Source organism: Neomonachus schauinslandi, chromosome 16 (genome assembly GCF_002201575.2).
Source record: "Neomonachus schauinslandi chromosome 16, ASM220157v2, whole genome shotgun sequence".
In the NCBI taxonomy this organism is placed as follows: domain Eukaryota; kingdom Metazoa; phylum Chordata; class Mammalia; order Carnivora; family Phocidae; genus Neomonachus; species Neomonachus schauinslandi.
In genome coordinates, this window is record NC_058418.1 from 42,406,219 (window position 1) to 42,424,102 (window position 17,884).

The following is a 17,884-nucleotide window of genomic DNA, read 5'->3' on the forward strand; positions in this document are numbered from 1 at the left end:
GCCTGGGAAGTGAGCATCTTGACTACCTAGTATTTTGGGTGGGGGTGGGGGGGGGCGGGGTGTGTGTGTGTATGTGGGGGGTGGGGGGGTTTCTTTGATAGTTTTCACTAGTATCAAAGGGCTCACTTGGTAGTCAGTCCCTTTTCTGGTCTTTTCCAACCTGAGGAAAAAGAAAATCACTCAACAGGTATGTAGTAGAGAGCCCATGCTGCTGGGAGGGGCTCTGTGTTCTGGGCTCCTGATCACGAAGGGTGCTCCTTGGTGGTGGTGATTCAACAAGCACCTCCCGAGCTGGGCCCTTGGGAAACCCTTGTTCTTAAGGAAGTTGCGCTGAATGGTAAGAACAAGGGCAGTATGGTAAGAGTAAGGGGCCAGATCTTCTTCCAGAGGGAATGCTGGTAACACATCAGGTCTTCCTGAGAAGCTTTCCAACTGCAGAAAGGTCAGGATAGATGGCTGGTGGGGGGTGGGGGGGATTGCTGCACATCCTTCCCGAGTCGTCCTCTCTGCCACCACCACAGGCTGTTTCCTGAGATGGAAGGTGGCTCTGACTGCTAGAGCAACTTCACTGGGGCAGTCTGTGCAGATGGCAGTGAGGTGCTGGGGGCAGTGACTGGGTACCACTGGCTCCTCCCAGCCTCAGGTTTCCCAGCTCTGGCTGGGTTAGGACTGATGGCCAGGTATCTGAGCAGTGCGCTACAGAACTCAGGGTTAAGGGAGGCCTCATGGCCTCTGGTGTCTGTCTCCCGGGGCTCGAGTCCTCAGGTGAGGAGGCCCAGCATCTCTGGTTCCCTTGCAGATACTCAACAAGTATGACTCGTGGATCTCCTTCCTGAGCAGTGTGCGGTACTGGATGGCCTTCAATGTGGAGCGGGCCTGCCAGTCCTACTTTGGCTGTGTGCAGTGCATCAGTGGGCCTTTGGGCATGTACCGCAATAGCCTCCTCCAGCAATTCCTGGAGGATTGGTACCATCAGAAGTTCCTCGGCAGCAAGTGCAGCTTTGGAGATGACCGCCACCTCACCAACCGGGTCCTGAGCCTTGGCTACCGGACTAAGTATACAGCGCGCTCCAAGTGCCTCACAGAGACCCCCACCAAGTACCTCCGGTGGCTCAACCAGCAGACGCGCTGGAGCAAGTCTTACTTCCGGGAGTGGCTCTACAACTCTCTGTGGTTCCATAAGCACCACCTCTGGATGACCTACGAATCGGTGGTCACAGGTTTCTTCCCCTTCTTCCTCATCGCCACGGTCATACAGCTTTTCTACCGAGGCCGCATCTGGAATATTCTCCTCTTCCTGCTGACAGTGCAGCTGGTGGGCATTATCAAAGCTACCTATGCCTGCTTCCTTCGGGGCAATGCAGAAATGATCTTCATGTCCCTCTATTCTCTTCTCTATATGTCCAGCCTCCTGCCAGCCAAGATCTTTGCCATTGCTACCATCAACAAGTCTGGCTGGGGCACTTCTGGCCGAAAAACCATCGTGGTGAACTTCATTGGCCTCATCCCTGTGTCCATCTGGGTGGCGGTCCTTCTAGGGGGACTGGCCTACACAGCTTATTGCCAGGATCTGTTCAGTGAGACAGAGCTAGCCTTCCTGGTTTCTGGGGCCATCCTGTACGGCTGCTACTGGGTGGCCCTCCTCATGTTGTATCTGGCCATAATCGCCCGGCGATGTGGGAAGAAGCCAGAGCAGTACAGCTTAGCTTTTGCTGAGGTGTGACACAGCCCCCCAAGCAGAGTGGGAAAAGTGCAATGGGTAAGGGAGGGGAGGGGAATGGAAGAGAAAAGATGAGGTGGGAGGGAGGAGGGAGTGCTCTTTAGTTTATTAATGGTCCAAAGGACAAATCTGCAGTGCAAAGAGTGGTGACTGTACTACATGGTCTGGGGCAGTTCTTACAGGAAGCAACGCCATCCAGCTCAGAGGGCTATTTTCACGCCACCCATCTGCTTGCCTCTGCATGCTTGGTGGCCGATGGGAAAGATTCCACCTCCTCCCCCCAGGATCCACAGGGAACCCAGAAGTGTGCTAAACCAATTAGTTCCGATCAGTGGCAACTTCTGATAGGTAAGTGACAGCCTGTGGCAAGGGAGAATTCTCTTAGACCCTCTGAACACAACCAGAGGTAGTGGGAGAACTCCTGAGAGATCTGGACCAGCTAGTAACGTGTCCCCCACCCCCACCCCCACATCTAGCTATCAATGCAATAAGATTGTGCCTGAGATACAAGGCCCAGAAGCCTGATCTTTGGGCATCAGAAAACAGGGTCCAGGAATGGTGCTTATTATGTGACATACTCCATTCCACATCTCAACATCCCAAGGATGAACCAAACTAGCAGGGAGTTAGCACTGAACTGCTTTTGAGTGTGTATATATATATCTAGGTTAAAAATGAAAGTCTGCCAGGAGGAACAAAGATTGGTGGTGGTGCTAAAGGCCAGGGGCTATATGGAGGCCTTGGGCCGAATGTATCTCACCTGGAAACTGCCCGACATCTAGATGAACTTGCCTGTGATCTCTGCTGGGGAGAGGAAATGTTTTGGTCACCTACTGGAAGATGAAATCCCAACATGCTCAGAAAGGAAGGGAGGGCTCAGGTACTTGACACTGTATACTCCTGAATTCCTCTCTCAAACTCCACTGTGAGTCGAAGAGAGCCTCCTTCCTTTGCTTTCTTCGAGGTGATGCAGTCACCTCTCCCACCCTCTTTCTCATTGGGGAAGTTTTTCAAGGTGGCCACTGAGACAGAGCCTGGCTCTCCCAGACCCCTCTGCCATAGGCACCCCTGCCCTCCGCAAGTGGGGGCAAAAATGATTAGGAGCCTCTGACCAAACTAACTACAATCTTGGAACTGCTTGGACAGATTCCTTAGCAGCTGGCTAAGTGTGCATGACTTTCAGGCTACAGTTCTTGACAATCATCTCCAATGAAAAGCTTTTCAGTGTTCCCTAAGTGAAGCCTCAAATCCAAGCTTGTCGTCTTTGAGACTGTCCATTCTCCTCAGTGGCTTCTCCAGGGAATTCTTGGCCAAGTTGTGGATAGTCATTATTACACTTGCTTCTTTCCAGAAACCAAATTCAGAGATAGAATTGGTTCCTAAATCCTAGGGTTCTTTCTTTCTCTCTCATGCTCCTTGAAGCTTTGGTTTTCTTCTGCTTGTTGGGGGTAGTGAGGGAAGGCATTTTCTGGAGATTTGCAATCCACAGACTATTCTCCGCTCTTGGGTTTGAAACCTGGGATCTTGACTAAGCCTTTGACTTAGGGGATGCTTGATTGCACGAGTGCCTGCTTCCGCTCTCCAAATGTCCATTCTTAGCAGGGCCTGCTAACCCCTCAGAACCAGCACTAAGGTAGACAGTCATTGAGGGGGCAAGCCTCTAGTGTGCCCAGGTGCTCCCTACAAAGGAACCAAGTGTGCTCTGAGCCACAGATTGGCAAACCCTGGTGCTTTCTGTCATCTCCCGTGAACACAAGGGTTTTCCAGGTGCAGCCAACATTGCTGATTCACAGACCTCGAGCCTCTGGTAAGACTGCTGGCTGGTGTTGGGCCCGACCCATGAAGGCCGGGAAGAGGCAGCAGGCATTTGCTAAAGGCAGTTGTTCCAGGCTCTTCCGTGTTTTTGCTGGCCAAGTAAACTATTTTGAGCACTACAATGGAGGAAATCCGGTCAGCCAACTGCAGAGCTCAGACTTCACCAAGGGCTTGTTTTTCTTCAGCTTGTACTTGAAGGTTAAGGTAGGATAGACTCCTGGATGGAGAACTCCTGGTTGTCCTACATTCAGCTCTGCCTCGCACTGTGGTCATCAACCGAGCTCAAATCAAGAGTAGGCAGGTACAAGTAGTGGGCTCACAACGTTTGACCTCGACTGGTTTTTCTAAGTTATTTTGTACATTTTTCAGCAGCGAAACCAAACTGGGTCTTCAGCTTTATCCCCGTTTCTTGCAAGGGAAGAGCCTTTATACAACTGGACACATTTTGTTGTTTTCCTCATTGAGAATTTTAAACCCTTTTGTATTCTTTCTACAGTAATTTGTAAACATATTTATTTTTACTTTTTTTTTTTTTTTTTTTTACTTTTCAGGTCAAGTATTTTATACTACACTTGTCAAAATAAAGATTCTCACATAATGCTGGTTATCTCTGAACTACTTCCTCCTTGTACTTAAACTGGTTTTATTCCAGTTTCAAAAGAGGTATTTGAGTAGAAATAAGTTTTGTCAAGATAGTTGGCAGTGGAACTCAAACAGGGTAAGTAGTCACAGCTGCCTCTGGACCTGGGGCATACAGCAGGCCCACCTTATTGATAACTGCACAACCTCTGGTGGCTTAACTTTTTTTTTTTATTGTTGAGGATGGGCAAGGTCTCTGGTGAAATCACTGGCAGATGAATGAGTCCTAGCTAAGGTTAAAAGTCAACGCTTGCTTCCTGCTTGAGTGACCGCGTTTTACCTGGCAGATAACGTAGGATTGTGGCCAAGCTGAAACAACGAAAAGCAGTGGGTAAAATTCCTTTCCTGTGGGAACAGGTAACGAAGTGGAGTGACATCGGCAGCCCTCTCATCCCATTTATTAAAGAAACGGTAAGAAAAGATACAAGCAGGAGAAAAACCAACCATCCTCTCACATCAGGCTGAACGAAGCACAGTGATATCTCCCCTTTAGCCCTCCCACCCCCCCCCCCCCCAATTCCCATCCACATCAGTTTAAATTTTGAGGTTCTTTGATCAGGAGTACTAGTGGAGAGGAAGTTAGATGAGCAGTGGAGCCTTGACTCTGGCCTCCTCAAAGTCCCAGGAGAAGGAAGCTGCAGGCCCAGTCAATCAAGCAGAAATTGTATTTGGTGGGTCTTGAAGTGGTTGCCCACCTCCCTGTTCTGTGTTCAAGCCCCCAGGGAAAGGTATGGCAGTAGAGGACGATCAGGTCCAAGCTGCCCAGGTCAGAGCTGCTGAAGCACAGTCTGTTCACCAACGCAACATTTCTAGAGAGCAGTGAGCCGATTCTCCAGTGGTGAGCAGGGGACTACATGTGAATTGGGACCTGCAGGCCAATGTATCCCTGAGGAAAAGTCCACATGAACAATTCAAGAAACTAGTAAGAAACAAGGGGCAGAGAGCTGTGGGACAAAAGCACAGCAGGCTCCTGGAGGGCTGGAGATCCTGTCTCTCAAGGTCAGGATCATTCTCACCTGCCGTTATCCATCTCCCACATAAAACATTTCACCTTCAGTCAAGAAAGCAAAGGAAAAAGATGGCTCATCTGAACTTGAGCCCCAGCTATGTACTTCAGACTGTAGCTCCGCATCTACCCTTACTTGTAACACAGCGCCTGCCCAGAACCATGGTGCCTAAAAACCAAAGTGGTCCTGGAGAGAAAACGGTGTTTAAGGGGGTAACATTCCATTTGGGTACATTGCAGCCATTGGACCCCCTGGTCTGGGGAAAGCAGCTGGGTTTGTGCCAGGGAGGCTCCCCACTCTAGGAAACGGGACCAAAGTCTTGCTTACAGGGCCATTCATCCTTGGAAAGGAAGCTGGGTTTAGACCCAGGGTCCCAGATGGCCTTGCAAAAGGAGCTGGGTTGATACCCACAGGGCCTGCTGGAGAAGAGCCCAGGGGCCCAGGAGCTGACCGGGGGAAAGTAACCTGACCAGGGCCTAATGGGCCAGTAGACCTTGGGAAGGCAGCGGGACTTGGACCCTGCAAGCCACTGGCCCTTGGGAAGTTAGCTGGGTTGGGACCTAGTGGCCCAGAGGTTCTTGGGAAAATTGCTGGACTTGAGCCCTGGAGGCCAGCAGACCTCTGGAAGGTAGATGGATTTGAAGCCAACGTGCCAGAGGACTGAGAGAAGGCAGCTGGATTCAGGCCCCCTGAACCTGTCCCCCTTGGAAAGGGATTCGCATTTACCCCCATGGGCCCAGCTGGCCTTGAAAAATGAGCTGAATTAGGACCTATGGGGCCAGGAGCCCTGGACATGGATGGATTTGGCCCTGGAAGGCCAATTCCCCGAGAGCCAGGACCGGAGTTTGGGCCTATGGGGCCAGGTACTCTTGCCATAGAGGATGGGCTTGTGCCCATGTTTCCAGAAGCCTGTGAGAAAGCAGCTGAATTTGCTCCTAAAAGACCTGCTGCTCTTAGAATGGGGGCAAGATCTAAGCCTTGAGGTCCAGCCATTCTTAAGTTAAGACCAGATCCTGTGCCCAGGAGGCCACCCGCTCTGGTGTCCACATTAGGGCCTGGGCCCAGGCCACCTGCCCTTGGGTTGGGTCCAAGGCCTGGGCCCAGGCCACCTGCTCTTGGGCTGGGCCCAAGGCCCGGGCCTGGAAACATACCCGACCTCGGGGCAGGGTTTGTACCAACGAAGCCTGACCTCAGATTGGGACTTGGTCCTGGTCCCAGGCCAACGGGCCTAGGATTAGGGGGACCATTCCCAGGAGTCAACAGGACACCTGCTCTCAGGTTGGGCCCAGGCCCAGGGCCCATAGGGCCGCCACTTCTGGGGTCAGGACCCGTTCCCAGGAGACCACCTGACCTTGGGTTGGACATAGGACCCGGCCCTGGGAGACCCCCTAACCTTGGGTTAGACAGAGGCCCTGGACCTGGAAGAGCCCCTGCCCTAGGGTTTAGAGATGGCCCTGGGCCTGGGCCCAAAAGGCCACCGGGCCTTGGGAAAGAAACTGCACCTGCACCAGTGGGATTCATCCCTCTTGGGAAAGAAGCCATGCCTGGGTCACGAGCACCAGCAGGGAAAGGTGCTGGATTCGAAGCCAATGAGCCTGATGAAGTTGGAAAAGGCGATGGGTTCCTTGGAAATGGGGCCAGATTTCCACCAAGAGAACCGGATGCCATGAGGAAGGGATCAGAATTCATGCCTAGCGGGTGGCCTGTGTTCAAAACAGGACCCCCCTGTGGTCCCAGGGAACCGTCGAGCCGTCCTCGAGGTGGCAACTGAGCACGAGTCCAAGGAGTTGGCCGCTCTCTAGGGAAAATCCGGGGTTCTTTCATACTTTCTTGGGGACGTTGGTGATAATGGGCTTGGGGCGAGTTTTGAAAAGGATCTTGTTTTTGATGAGTGCTGTCACCAGGTACCGGGTGCCAGTCTTGCAGCCAAGTTCATCACAGTCCTGCTCCCCAGGAGTGTGTTTGACAAGAACGGCAAAAGGTTTCTCCAGATGGATGATTTTTCCATACAGGATATGATGCCCCACGATCAGCACAGGGATTCCCTTCGGCAGAACAAGAATGAAATGCCTGAGGTTCAGGGCAAGGTCGTAACACTCAGGTGCCTTCTAGAGCTGCTCCTGGCGAGCAATGCTGGCACCTCCAGTCCCTGGTATGGCTCTACCACTGCTGAAGAGCCACACCAGACAACCACCCTCGTGCCCTTTTTACTCTTTGTAGCCCCAGGTAAGAGAATTCCCACTTTTCAGAACTGTGATTTTCCAGATTCCCCAAAGCTAAATTTCCCTGCTACTGCAGGGGTCGGGGGAGAACAAGCAGATAGCTTAGATTAGCTAGACCTCGAATAACAAACCTGAGGGCAGTCCTCACTCTGGGTCCTGGGAGCACCACCTTGGTGTAGCTTGCTTTCCTGAGGCATTAGGCAGGGAAAGAAAAGTCCCCTCACCTCAGTGGTGTAATGTAGGTCTCCCAGGAGGTTTCCAGCTAATCCAGTGCTGTAGCGAGCCTCGATCTCCCCCTGTAGCTCCATCAGCACCCATTCTGCCAGGCCTCCAGCCCCAGCACTGCAAGCAAAGGGCTGGCGGTTACAATATTTTTGAGGGGTGAAGGATGAATAGTGTCCTACACCACCATTCAAGGCCCAAAGGAACTCTGTTGAGCACAAGTTCTTGGAAAATTAGGCAGTGCTAGGCACTGAACTACAGATGAAATGCAAGGATGTGTGCAAGATGCACCTGAGGACCCTGATTCTTCCAGGAAAATTTCAAACGTATATAACCCTAATCATTCAAGCTAAACAAAAAAGTCTCAAAATGTACTTACCTGGAAATAACAATTTGCACCATGAGCTTTCCGTCTTTAAAAAGCAACTGAAAATAAGCTGTAGAGGAAAAAAAAATTTAGAATAATAATGATAGCTAATATTTATCATGTACTGTGTGTGAGGCCTTTTTCTAAGTACTTTAGACAGATTTTCTTTCATTCCCCTAACAATGCTATAAGCTGTAAATATTTTTGAATTGACACTGTATGTTCAACATTGCTTAAGATCACCAATGGTCAATAATGGTATGGAAAGTTAGTAGATAAGGTCATGTACTTACTAGTCAACGAGCCAGAATTTGAATCCAGAACATACACTATAGCCCACACTGCTGACCACTATGCTACCACTATGCTAACTTGCCTTTCTCAAGAATGTTTTATTTCCTATTCTGCATATTTCTAAAAAAACTAAATAATTCATTTAGGTTTTAGTTTTACTTTTCCCTTTGGTGATATAAAATATGAACTTCCCAAGTCTAACACTCTGGTTATATTTCAAGGTTCAAAGGACCTCCTTTAACAAAAGCCAAGAAACGAAAAAGTCCTTCAGGAACTTCGGTGAATGCTACATGGTATCTAACATGATTCTCATTATATGCGTTGACCATCTTTGAGGTATACCCTGACACTCAATCATTTTATGACACTTTCATTTTATGCAACAGTACCACCTGGTGGCAAGTTTGCAGTACTCTAAAAGAATGGGTTAAAGTGAGTATTTTTTGCGAGACAACTGGCTTCACTTGTCTTTCTAGGAAAGATAGATTCACGGGGGATTGGGGGATCTAAACTACACGTTCTGTTTAAGTCTTTCCAATAAATCGATGGAACTCAGTGGAAAGTTATTAGTCCAGTGTTTACCAACTGTAGTACTGTATGTTAATAGGTGTAATTGTGCTCAAGCTTAGTAAACATTGGATTAAAAAGTTAAACAGGTTTCTTCACTGATACATTAACCTTCATTTTGGATCTCCAGGGAAAAGTATATTGCCAAGAGCCTTATAGGATGGCAGAACTTCTCTATTCTTGAGCAGCAAACATACTTTGGGAACATAAGGTCAGTCAATTCACTGGTCTTCAAATTCAAATTCAAATATAAACCGTAGCTAATACTTACTGAATTTTTACTATGAATCAAATTCTGTACACGCCTTAGAACCCAGGCCACCTGTCTTTATCTATAGTCAAAATCAATACGTTCCCAAAGGAGAAAACCAAGTACTAGTGAGAATGAAAGACATCAAAGCATCAGGTAGGCACTGCAGACACGGTCAGAAGGGCAACAGGGGGTCCAGAAGGCATCTGTAAGTCAGACCTTCTGCAGCAGCACCAGTTGTGGTGCTGCTTGAGAACAAATACACGAGGCTCAAGGGCAAAGGTCTTCTGACAGGCTAAGGAGGCCCTACACCACCATCAACTGAACAACCAAAAGCACCTTTAAAATTCTTCTAAGGTTTCTTGAAGAAAGGATTACAATTTAAAACTGGAAGACTTAAAGTCAGGTTCCAGCCTGTAAGTGTAGAACTTTTCACTGTGTCATCATACACAAGTCACTTAATGACCATGGGGCTAACACCTAGATTATCGGACTCATCACACTACTGTGAAGACCACATATATGCAAAAGTGCTTTAAAGACAGTTATTTTTTTAGAAAATGGAAAAAGCAAATCGGTATTCCCACACTGTAATTTTGACTATAATTTAGAGAGTGATAGGTGTATTTCACCCATGAATCAAAAAAACCTCAATAGGGGCGCCTGGGTGGCTCAGTCGTTAAGCGTCTGCCTTCGGCTCAGGTCATGATCTCCAGGTCCTGGGATTGAGACCCGCATCAGGCTCCCTGTTCGGCGGGAAGCCTGCTTCTCCCTCTCCCACTTCCCCTGCTTGTGTTCCCTCTCTCGCTGTGTCTCGCTCTGTCTTATAAATAAATAAAATCTTTAAAAAAAAAAAAACCTCAATAACTAGAAACTGAAGTTGGAAAGTTTCTAAAGGTTAATAAATGCATATAGATTAAAGGGTTCTTATAACTAAGCTTCTGATGACTGATAATGCACTATATGTTTCTTGATGGCTATAATAATACATAGGTAGTTTCTGAGAAACAATTAAGTGTTCATACAGATAAACAAGTTCTGGAAGACCACGGCAGGGAAGGAAATCAATCTCTAAGGCCTCTGGAAACACATCTGAGAGGAGTACGTATGGGACTGTTTTAGGGGGGATGCAGAAATATTTTCAGTGCATTCCACATTTCCTGAACAGTTTCCTTTTAGAACAGGAATTCACAACAGTGGCCCAAGTGGGCAAAGGAAAACAGATGCCTGATAGCTGGGTCAGAAGAGCTTTACCCACTTATATAGGAGGCCCTGCCTCAGTAGATCTCTCCATACTGGCAAACATGTAGCAATGCTCCTGAAAATACAAATTCTGGGGCCTACAGCTTCACCATTCTGCTGCTGTCCGTAGTCATGCTGGTTAAAAATAGTGCTAGTCCTACTGGGAGGCTGCAGATGTGAACACTAATGAAGTTCAGACCCACTCATAGGAACCTATGGACTGGCCTGGCTACATTTATGTACATGGGAGAAACGGAAGAGAAGGCATTCCTTTAGCAAATTTTAAAAATCTGCTTTAGGGGTGCCTGGGTGTTGCAGTTAAATGGCCAGCTCAGGTCATGATCTCAGGGTTGTGAGATTGAGACCCAGGTTGGCTCCGTGCTCAGTGTGGAGTCTACTTGAGATTCCTTCTCTTCCTCTGCCCCTCCCACTCATGAATGAGTGCTCTCAAATAAATCTTCAAAAATCTACTTTAGTGCCTTAAAATAGGCTATCGCCTGAATTTTATTATTCCTTTTCTTGCTCCTTGAGATAACTACCCTAGGCAACTTGAATTCTCAGGGCCAGAGTAAGTAGGTATACCTGGGTACTTCACTGAGGACACACCTGACGGAGATGACAGGGAATGTGTATTTCACTTAATGTGGAGCTGACTAAAGAATCTGATAACACGCAGCCCAATCTGTCCCTATACTCTTGACAGTAGGCAGGTAGTAAGAAAACGAAGAGGTGAAGTAGTATAATACAAATCAAATCCTATTAGTAATAACAAATATAACATTATGATAAAATATTTTCTGTATAACAAAAAAAATTCTAGGGGCCCCTGGGTGGGTCAGTCAGTTAAGCGTCTGCCTTCGGCTCGGGTCATGATCCCAGGGTCCTGGGATAGAGCCTCGCATCGGGCTCCCTGCTCAACGGGAAGCCTGCTTCTCCCTTTCCCACTCCCCCTGCTTGTGTTCCCTCTCTCGCTGTGTCTCGCTCTGTCAAATAAATACAATCTTCATTAAAAAAAAAAAAATCCTAAGTCTTCAGTCTCAACTAATTCCAACATTAAAGTAGAACAATTTCTACATACTTATTCTAAGATACTGCTTGTACAGAAATTGCAGATTTATTAAAAACCTTTGAAGACCACAGCCTGAAAAATACACTCTATCAAATCATGAAACTAAAAAGGAGTCATTGGAAGATTTGGTGAGGACCAACTTACTTGCCTTTGGTTAAGAATAATAATTCTAAGTTGACAGTATGTTTAACTGTAGAGCCAAGGAAAAATTTCTGCAATGTCACTTTTTGAAAGATGTTTAATTCACTGTACTTCAGAGGGGAGTCTCATAGGCCACAACTAGTGTGGGCCTGGAGTAATGGCAAAGTGGTGGGGGGGACCTCTTTCCCCTGAAATGAATTATTTCAGCTCCTCCCACCCCCATATCTCAAAAAAGGAGGAAATTTTTTCCTGCTTAATTTTTCCAGGCCTTCACATCACTAAACAATATAATTTTATATTCCTAACTTACTCAAGTTTTTTTTTTTTTTTAAGAATTTATTTGACAGAGAGAGACACAGCAAGAAAGGGAACACAAGCAGGGGGAGGGAACACAAGCCAGGGGAGCGGCAGGCAGAGGGAGAGGGAGAAGCAGGCTTCCCTCGGAGCAGGCAGCCCAATGAGGGCTTGATCCATTCCAGGATCCTGGAATCATGAGCTGATGCTTTAATGACTGAGCCACCCAGGCACCCCTCAAGTTTAGCTTTCTGAAGGAAACTTCTTCTAAAGTACTTTAAATATTCTAATTAACTCTCAATATTTTCCTATTTAAAAGAAATAAAAGGTCTTTTCTGGGGCTTCAAAATTTGTAGAAATTTCTTGCCCCAGATCATCCTAAGACATGAAGACAGTCTGGGGGTCCCAGGTAAAGTCAACACACTACTGCTTCTCAGGACAGTGGTCTGATAACTTTAAGACCCCTGAACAAACTACAGCACAGCAAAAGAATCAGCATTTCAAAACCAATCCAGAGCCACAATGGAGCCCCACTCAAAATTCAAAGATTTAAGTGGAACTGTATCAATCTGGGACATACCTTATTTAACTGTCTCTGACTTCTACCTCTACTTTGAGTTTAGTTACTATTAAAATTATTACTAAAACCTGGAAAAAAAATCTGAAAAAAATCAGAGTACAAACACAATTTAAGAAGAAAAATCCAGGCAGAGCATTATAATACAAAAAGCTTCATTTCTCCCATAGCTAAATTTCTGTGGAGACTTATCTGATTTTCTGGTTTCATCTTGAGAACAACCTTAACGACGTAAGCACTCTTATTCCCATTTTACAGATGAGGAAACATGCTTAGAGAAACTAAAGGTTAAGTAACTCGTCACAGAGCTAGTAAGTGGGATGTGAACTTAACCCCTCCACAATATGGCCTCTCCAGCAGTCCTCTCCCACAAATTCTCAAATACAGTACTTCTGTATAACTTCTGATTGTTTTACAAAGATCAGTAACCTACACAACTACCAGCCAGGTACCTATTACATCTCTGGGGTAGGCAGTCAAAAACAAGCCTTTTTATCATATTCAATTGATGAAATTTAGAGATCTACTCAATGTCACCTCCAAGATTGAAAACTAAGTATAAGGCAAAATAAGCCAAAAGAACAGAGGACATTCTTTGTCACGGATTCATTTTAATCTTCAACAAAATTAAGTCTCTTATAGTTTACTTTCTAAATTGTTAAATGTTAAATTGTTCAGATTACTAATGTCTTACAGACAACAGAATGAATGAGCAATGATCCTCATAATCGTAACTGCCTCCAAAATATAATGTGGCAGAAGTGTGGTATGGATCCAATTAGAGAGAACATATACAGCTTTTACCCAAACAAGGGGACTCAATGGTGACTAAAAATAATTAAATTTTACTAGAGCTAAGCAGTACTTTATAAATGTTCATTACAACCTTTCTTCTTGTATTTTTTAAGATAGGGAATAAAGGCTTTAACTTTACAATTCTTAATATAAAAATTCATTTTTTATTTAAAAAAATTAAATACGTGACACAAAAGGTTTTCAAATTGCGAGACCAACACCTAGCATTTACTGAGCTTTTATTCAGTCCCAGGGACGGTTGTTTAGGAATGCAGGAAGAACTCAAGTCATCAGACCTGGATTCTGTCACTTATCCTAAGTGTGACATGGGATTAATAATCTAACCTTCTAAGTTTCAGTTTCCTCACCAATAAACTGGGTATAAGAACCTATCCCAAAGGGCTGTTGTGAAAACTTAATGAGGTTATGAATGGAAAGTCCTCAGCACAGTGCCTAAAACATGGTAAGCCTTTAGGGTCAAACGACTTATTACCAGCAGGGAATGTGGCATTTTCTTAGTATATGTGCAATAGAATGTCTAAATGCTATACTATATAATTATTTTCATGTTTATAGTGGACTAAACTTTCCTACAAAAGCAGCAGGTTATCAGAGTAAAACCAAGTTTACATAAATGGAAGAAAAATTCAAACATGACAGTCAAGGTTCACCAAACTGCTTCAAGGATTAAGTTCTGAAAGGTTTTTTTCTCTTTTCTCTAAAGATAACTATTTTTCTATGTGCCTTTCCATCAAATGAACAATTCAGGAAGTTTTCATATACAAATGAATCAGATTATTTTTATTAGCAGTGTTATTGTGGTTTGTGACTGAAGGGGATGGTCTAAGTTTCAAAAGGAAAATCTTGTCTCCTGACAGGCTTATGTCATTAAACACTAAAATTCTGTTTCCAAATGAGAAGCTTGCTCCCCTCCAAAAAGGGGCTATGGAGGGTAGGTGGAAATGAATGCTTCCAAACTTTTCATTAGTGAAGAGTGTGTTCAAAAACATGTGTGGATACTATGCATACACGTGGTACTTTCCCATCACATTTTAGGATTCCCATGATGGGGGGAATCAATTACTGGTATTTGTAGACAATGGGTGGAAAAGATGACTTCAGTCGATCTGAGTTACTCCAGTTTTCTCCATCTTCTGCTACTCTGCAGCCCCATCTCAGCCCTTCCTCCTCTTATTGCTATGACCCCCTATCTTCCCCAAAGCCCCTCTTTTCTAGCCCTGCTGGAGGTCTCACACTATCCTGGATTCTCCTCCCACCGAATCCCATCTTCTCCACCCTCTCCTCCGACCCCCTCCCATCCCTTCAGTGGGAGCTACAAAACACTTCCTATGTCTAGTCCCGCCCACTTTCTGGGACTTCTCAATCCGCTTCCCCTCTCTTCCCCAACCCCCCTTCCAATTCACCCCCAGACTTTCGCTGGGACCTCCTACCAACCTATTTAACCCTTCCTCCTACCTCCCAAGGAAACTATTCTTTAAACTGCATTCCTCCACACCCCTCAAACCGTCCACCCTCCTCCCAAAAATTACTCTTTAAACGTTGTTCTTCTACCACCCCCATTCTCCAAATCGTTCCCTGTTTCCTCTTCAATCTGAAGTACTTAGCTCCTCCAGGACCCGACCCCACCCCACTGTTTAGTCTCTCCCTCCGCCCACAAAAGAACCTGGATCACTCTTCCTTCTAACCATCCTCCCAATGATCTCTCCCAGCAGCTTCCCCCCGCGACTTAAAATGTCCCCTCGAACAAACCTCACAGTCCTACACCCCCATCCCTCCCACCAAGTCCCCTTTCTGATATTCCCGCTACTTCCCGGGTTCCAGTTCTACCCCGCTCCCGCAAGCCTCTCATGCTGGACTCCCTCCCCACCCGGGGAAAAGCCCCTTCCCGCACGTACCTCGAGGTTCCGGCCCGCGCCGCCCCCTTCTCCGTCCTCCGCCCGCGCTCGGCCACCCTTTCCGCCCTTCTCTCGCTCCGCCCCACTCGCTCCCTTCTTTCCCTCCGCCTTCCGTCTATACACCGCTCCCTTCCCCCCACAATTCCTGGCCCTCCCACCCCGGGGGGCCCTCTGGGTTCGCCCCCACCTCTGCGCGGCTCTCCTCGCTCCCCTCCCCCTTCCCGGCCGCCCCTCCCCCTCCCGCCGCTCCCCGCCCCTCGGCTCGCCATTCTTCTCCTCGAGCCGAGCGCCCCACCCGGCCCCAGCTCCCTAGCTTCCCGCTCCCTCGCACCCTCGCCCCCATCCCCGGCTCAGCCCTCGTTCCCCGCGGCCTCCCGCGCACCCCGCCCGCGGCCTGACCTGCAATGGCGGCCGCCGAGCGCGGCGCCGCGCGGCCAACGGGCGACAACCGAACCTCCCGCCGCCGTCGCCGCCGCCGCGAGCACTGCCTGCGCACTTCCGGCCTTGCGCCGCAAGCACTTCCGGGGCAGAGCACGCGAGGGCGCGCGCACGTGGGGCCGCGGCAGAGAGAGGCGAGCCCCCATCCGTAGGTGAGTTGGGGAATGGGTGTGGGAAGCTGGCGGGAGAGAAAGGAATTTGAGTTGTGGGGTGCGGCCTGAGGCCGACGCCGGTGGAGTTTGCAGTTCCCCTTGTGCCTCGGCCTGGTGGGGGCTACTCCGTAGATTGCCGGAGAGTGAAGGGGCGGCGGAGTTCTAGCGCGCGCTTCAGACGCCCTCTTAGCCGGGCCGGGCCGAACGCGCCTGTTCTGCCCGTGGGCTCCTAACCTTGAAGGAAGACCAGTGAGGGGCAAACCAGAGTCGGCCCTTCTCTTCGCCGAGTGTGTATGTTTGCGGCGGTGGGGAGGGGATAGTTGACAGATGCCAGACTAAGTCCCGTCGCTTCCTTCCCTTGAGGAGTTCTTGGTTCTGCCTGCCCCATCAGCCTCACTTCCCTAACCTTAGCTTGAGTCTGTAATTTGGAAACTTAGCGTGCTGTAAAGTTAGGGAGAAGTGTTCGCTAAAATGCAGATTCCTAGTCTTCCTTCCCCACCCCCATCCTCCTCCCAACCAAGAGATTGGAATTCTGGAGCTGTGGAGTAGGACCCAGAATTCTGCATTTTTATTTTATTTTATTTTTAATTTTTTTCTTTATTTGAGGGAGAGAACATGACGGGGGAGGGTCAGAGGGAAAAGCGGGGGAGCCCGATGTGGGACTCGATCGCGGGACTCAGGACACGACCTGAGCCCAAGGCAGCGGCCCAACCAACTGAGCCACCCAGGCGCCCCTTCTGCATTTTTATTTATTTATTTTTTATTTCTTTTTAAGATTTGTCAGAGAGAGCACAAGCAGGGGGAACAGCAGGCTGAGGGAGAAGCAGGCTCCCCACTGAGCAAGGAGCCTGATTTGGGACTCGATCCCAGGAGCCTGGGATCACGACCTGAGCCAAAGGCAGACGCTTAACCGACTGAGCCACCCAGGTGTCCCAGAAGCCTGTATTTTTTTTTTTTTTAGTTTTTTTTTTTTTTAATTTTATTTATTTGACGGAGAGACACAGTGAGAGAGGGAACACAAGCAGGGTGAGTGGGAGAGGGAGAAGCAGGCTTCCCGCCGAGCAGGGAGCCCGATGCGGGGTCGATCCCAGAACCCTGGGATCATGACCTGAGCTGAAGGCAGATGCTTAACGACTGAGCCACCCAGGCGCCCCAGAATCCTGTATTTTTAAAAACCATTTTTTCCAGATGATTTTGATGCAGGAGTTCTGCGGACTTGACTTTGAGAGACTGATTTAGGCTGTCAATATTTCTGGCTTCTTCAGAGTGTTAGTGGTGTTTACCCTTCTCTTCACCCCTCTCCCCCCGCCCAGCCCCCGAAACCTCACACACAAAATAGAAAGGAGTACCTTAGCTTCTGCCTCTAATACAACTGGTCAGCACGATGTGCCTCCCTTCCTTTAGGTGCACACTCTCAATTAGAGAACGAGGTTATGTTCAGTCTTATGTCACCCTTCTTTCCCAGAGTACTTTCCTCAGGTAATTGGCAGGATTGTTAGGAGTCTGGGACATGCTCTATATGTTGATCTTTTCGTTTTTAGCTGAAGCATCCTGTGCTTCTGGCGATGGTTTTGTAGATTCTTGTGTGGGGTGTGAAAGCATCATTGGTTAGGTATTTAGAAGTGAACCTCAGTGAGATACAGTTGGGCTCTTCCATCCAGGACAGTGATAAGAAATAATACACGTGACATGCTGCTGTTAACGTTTAACAATAATGACTCTCTTTCCCCTCCCCCAGGAATGGGTGAATTTAAGGTCCATCGAGTACGTTTCTTTAATTATGTTCCATCAGGGATCCGCTGTGTGGCTTACAATAACCAGTCAAACAGATTGGCTGTTTCTCGAACAGATGGCACTGTGGAAATTTATAACTTGTCAGCAAACTACTTTCAGGAAAAAGTAAGTCATTTGGAAGCCTGATTCCGTGTTGCTGAGTTAATTTTCTTAAGTTCAATTCTACATCTTGTATGTCTTTTATATTCAAAGAGATCAAAAGAGAGTGACTCTCCGGAGTTGTTTAGAACTATGTAATTTGTGTAGTAAATATGCAGTCTCTTGTCTGAGCTCAGAGTTTTGATCTGTGTAATGTCAGAAAGATTCTACCTAGGAGTTGTGGTGGCTCACTGTCATTTGGAAACTGAGGTTTGCTGGATCTTT

At 47.6% G+C, this 17,884-nt stretch overlaps 4 protein-coding genes across 7 annotated transcripts in view; 2 read left to right on the forward strand and 2 right to left on the reverse strand.

Moving 5' to 3' along the window:
* The window catches only part of HAS3 (hyaluronan synthase 3), a 9,922-nt gene extending 8,181 nt beyond the window's left edge, over positions 1-1,741 (forward strand). The window contains exon 4 of the mRNA XM_044911283.1: positions 795-1,741. Within this exon, the coding sequence (XP_044767218.1) occupies positions 795-1,723 (929 nt within the window). The 3' untranslated portion in view covers positions 1,724-1,741. The remainder of the gene's footprint in view (positions 1-794) is intronic.
* Positions 1,742-5,385: 3,644 nt separating this feature from the next.
* Positions 5,386-7,005, reverse strand: DERPC (DERPC proline and glycine rich nuclear protein). 3 transcript variants are annotated; one of them, XM_021705732.2, is made up of 2 exons: positions 6,303-7,005; positions 5,386-6,242 (listed from the first exon to the last, which is right to left on the reverse strand). In XM_021705732.2, exons 1-2 carry the CDS (start codon positions 7,003-7,005, stop codon positions 5,386-5,388), a joined length of 1,560 nt encoding a protein of 519 aa, XP_021561407.1. The 3 variants fall into 3 exon arrangements, with proteins under 3 accessions (XP_021561407.1, XP_044767219.1, XP_044767220.1); XM_044911284.1 differs by having other exon boundaries at positions 6,207-6,245; positions 6,311-7,005; XM_044911285.1 differs by lacking the exon at positions 5,386-6,242 and having other exon boundaries at positions 6,416-6,471; positions 6,663-7,005.
* CHTF8 (chromosome transmission fidelity factor 8) lies at positions 7,002-15,619 on the reverse strand. 2 transcript variants are annotated; one of them, XM_021705733.2, is made up of 4 exons: positions 15,537-15,619; positions 8,005-8,062; positions 7,628-7,745; positions 7,002-7,226 (listed from the first exon to the last, which is right to left on the reverse strand). In XM_021705733.2, the coding sequence occupies exons 2-4, from the start codon at positions 8,025-8,027 to the stop codon at positions 7,002-7,004; spliced, it is 366 nt and encodes a 121-aa protein (XP_021561408.1). In that variant the 5' UTR covers positions 8,028-8,062; positions 15,537-15,619. The 2 variants fall into 2 exon arrangements, with proteins under 2 accessions (XP_021561408.1, XP_044767221.1); XM_044911286.1 differs by lacking the exon at positions 15,537-15,619 and adding an exon at positions 15,138-15,186.
* A 2-nt stretch (positions 15,620-15,621) lies between these two features.
* Positions 15,622-17,884, forward strand: part of UTP4 (UTP4 small subunit processome component) — a 35,168-nt gene continuing 32,905 nt past the window's right edge. Inside the window, exons 1-2 of the mRNA XM_021705727.1 lie at positions 15,622-15,727; positions 17,466-17,626. Of these exons, the coding sequence (XP_021561402.1) occupies positions 17,468-17,626 (159 nt within the window). The 5' untranslated portion in view covers positions 15,622-15,727; positions 17,466-17,467. The remainder of the gene's footprint in view (positions 15,728-17,465; positions 17,627-17,884) is intronic.